Source organism: Penaeus monodon, chromosome 36, assembly GCF_015228065.2.
Source record: "Penaeus monodon isolate SGIC_2016 chromosome 36, NSTDA_Pmon_1, whole genome shotgun sequence".
NCBI classification, from domain to species: Eukaryota; Metazoa; Arthropoda; class Malacostraca; order Decapoda; family Penaeidae; genus Penaeus; species Penaeus monodon.
The window spans coordinates 24,898,343-24,900,842 of record NC_051421.1 but is presented as its reverse complement, the minus strand read 5'-3'; the positions used below and the strand labels follow the sequence as shown (position 1 = coordinate 24,900,842).

At 36.6% G+C, this 2,500-nt stretch overlaps 1 protein-coding gene across 1 annotated transcript in view; it reads right to left on the bottom strand.

Moving 5' to 3' along the window:
* The window catches only part of LOC119595590 (irregular chiasm C-roughest protein-like), a 16,363-nt gene that overhangs the window by 12,724 nt on the left and 1,139 nt on the right, over positions 1 to 2,500 (bottom strand). Inside the window, exons 2-3 of the mRNA XM_037944700.1 lie at positions 2,488 to 2,500; positions 1,181 to 1,407 (exon numbers count right to left, since the gene is read on the bottom strand). The exon at positions 2,488 to 2,500 is cut by the window's right edge and continues 100 nt beyond it. Of these exons, the coding sequence (XP_037800628.1) occupies positions 1,181 to 1,407; positions 2,488 to 2,500 (240 nt within the window). The remainder of the gene's footprint in view (positions 1 to 1,180; positions 1,408 to 2,487) is intronic.

The following is a 2,500-nucleotide window of genomic DNA, read 5'->3' as shown; positions in this document are numbered from 1 at the left end:
CCCAGTTCCTTACATAACTTTTCTGATTGTATCAATGTATCATTTAATACTAGTTTGTAGAGTGGCGCTGAAACCAAAAATAGAATTTACCATTTAAACCAAATTATTCAAGCTTAGAAGAAAAGTATCATACCTGGATAATAATTCCAGTAGATGCATTGCACAGTTCTGGGATATGATACAATGGTTTTTGTATTGATAACAGCTAATAATAATTGGAAATGATTTTAAATAGTGTATTGCATGGTTTCCTTTCATATATTGACATCGTAACACAAAAAAAAAAATGAAATAACGTCAATATTCTTTTTGGTAAAGGTTAAAATAAAGTTCTAATGAATTATACTTTATTCAACGTAATATTAATCTTAAAAAGTCAGCCTTCTAAGTTCATCGCATGCCTGATAAGTGAATATGCTTATCCTATTTTATTTGTTGCTATGCTACAAAATATGTTATATCATAAATTGTTAATATCAATTAGGTGAACTATAAGTATGGTAGCTATTTTAAGAACTTAACTGTGTATTTTATAGGATGCGTAATAGTTATGTTCAAAATCAAGAACATGGACTAATATTTTTTTCATGACGGTCCCAGAATTCTCAAATCGAAACATTAAAAAAAATCACTTTAGAGTCATTGGAAACCAAAATGGTTTACTTTCAGATACAAGTTGACGAAAACAATGGATCCAATTTTTGCTCAGTATATGTGGTTTTTTTATATACTCTCAGAATATGTTTTTAAGTGTTTTTTTTATAAATATTTATCCGTTGGAAAAAAAAAACCCCAAAACAAATTTAAATGAATTTTTCCTTTTTTGGACCATTTTAATTATAGATTTTGAATATATATGATTATTATATCTATTATGATAATTATAAAATTTTTTAATAATGATAATAGTGATGATAATAATAATAACGAAAATAATGACAAAAAAATGTGTGTGTTTGTGTGTGTGTGCGTGCGTGTGTGCGTGTGTGCGTGCGTGCGTGCGTGTGTGTGCATGTGTGTGTGTGTGTGTGTGTGTGTGTGTGTGTGTGTGTGTGTGTGTGTGTGCATGAGATATAATTCATAACAATAATATATTCTGCGGAATGTGTTGCAATTACTTCGATTACAACATTTTAGGTTCCCTTCCTCCCACGCTCGCTTTCGCCGTCTCGGGTCTCACCTCCGGCGCGGGACGTCCGCCTCGGCTCTCGCACTCGAGGGAGATGGTCATGCCGGCGGTGGCGTGGAGGACAGGGGGTCGCACGCGGGGAGGCTCTGGTGACACGTACACGGTGAGTCTGGCCGTGTGCGAGCGGATGCCGGGGATGCCGTCGCCCGCCGACACCTGGCACTGGTACAGGCCGTCGTCCTCTAGCAGGACCGGCTGGATCCTCAGGCTGTAGTCTCCTGCAGCGCCACGGAAATGAGACGAGTGAAAGCAATGTAGAGGTGAAGGGAAGGGGAGAGGGGCGCATCACAACTGTTTAATACATAATGTACAAACGTAAACAGAGGTGTGTGCGTGTGCGTTTATTTCTTCTATCGTTGTGTACTAGGACCGGTCCTTTTTGGCATCCAATTTCTCCATGACCCTCTAGTCTATGAGTTCACTTAACATGCCCAGTCTTTTTAACTGGAATGAGGGCCATTTCCTGAGATGTCTGCTATAAATACATGGGAAAGATTAGTCAGTGTGTGTGTTTTGTTTGTTTGTGTGTTCTTATGTCTAAGGGCGCGCGTGTGTGTGCTTTTAACTACTGATCAGATTAGGTATATCAGTGGTAAAAAAAAAAATTATAGTTGAAAATTTGTTTGTTGTATTATCTCTATATCAGTTCTTGTTAGGATGGCTATATAACATTTATTTGTATTCAAACTGATTAAGACGAATGTTGTACAAACTGTAATGATTATCTAACTGTAATACGTTTTAACCAGTTGTATATCTAACTGGCTCTTCATTTCATTTAGGCTAAAAATAGAGTGTCTAACGGGATATTTTGAATGTTTAACTGAGATACATGTTTTGCGGTTTGACGAATGCAAAAAGGGCATTCAATTGTTTTTGATCACTGCTATAAATCCGGAATTGTTGCCTTTTACAAAAACTCATTTATGACAACACCCAACATTTTTCAACATTTATAAACGTTTTTGGAACTCTTATATCACCAATATGTTGATAGAGTGAATAGTGGTTATGTAAGCAGGCACAAGTGTTAAATTCACACACTATTTCATCAAATGAATGCACATGTGACCCCGATCTAGAAACAAGCTTTGATCTGATTGTACACATTTTGGAAAACGTTTATATTTGAAAACAGAATACGAGAGTGTTCTCGAATTCGTTTACATCGGTTTATAAAAGGTTGAGAGTTAAAGAAGTACTAAACACACAATTTAGATAAAATGTTATCAACATCTGCAAACGCCTAGACCAGATCTCAAGCGTAGCTAGAATGAAGAACTGGCTCGCCTCCTCACCTTCGTCGTCCGA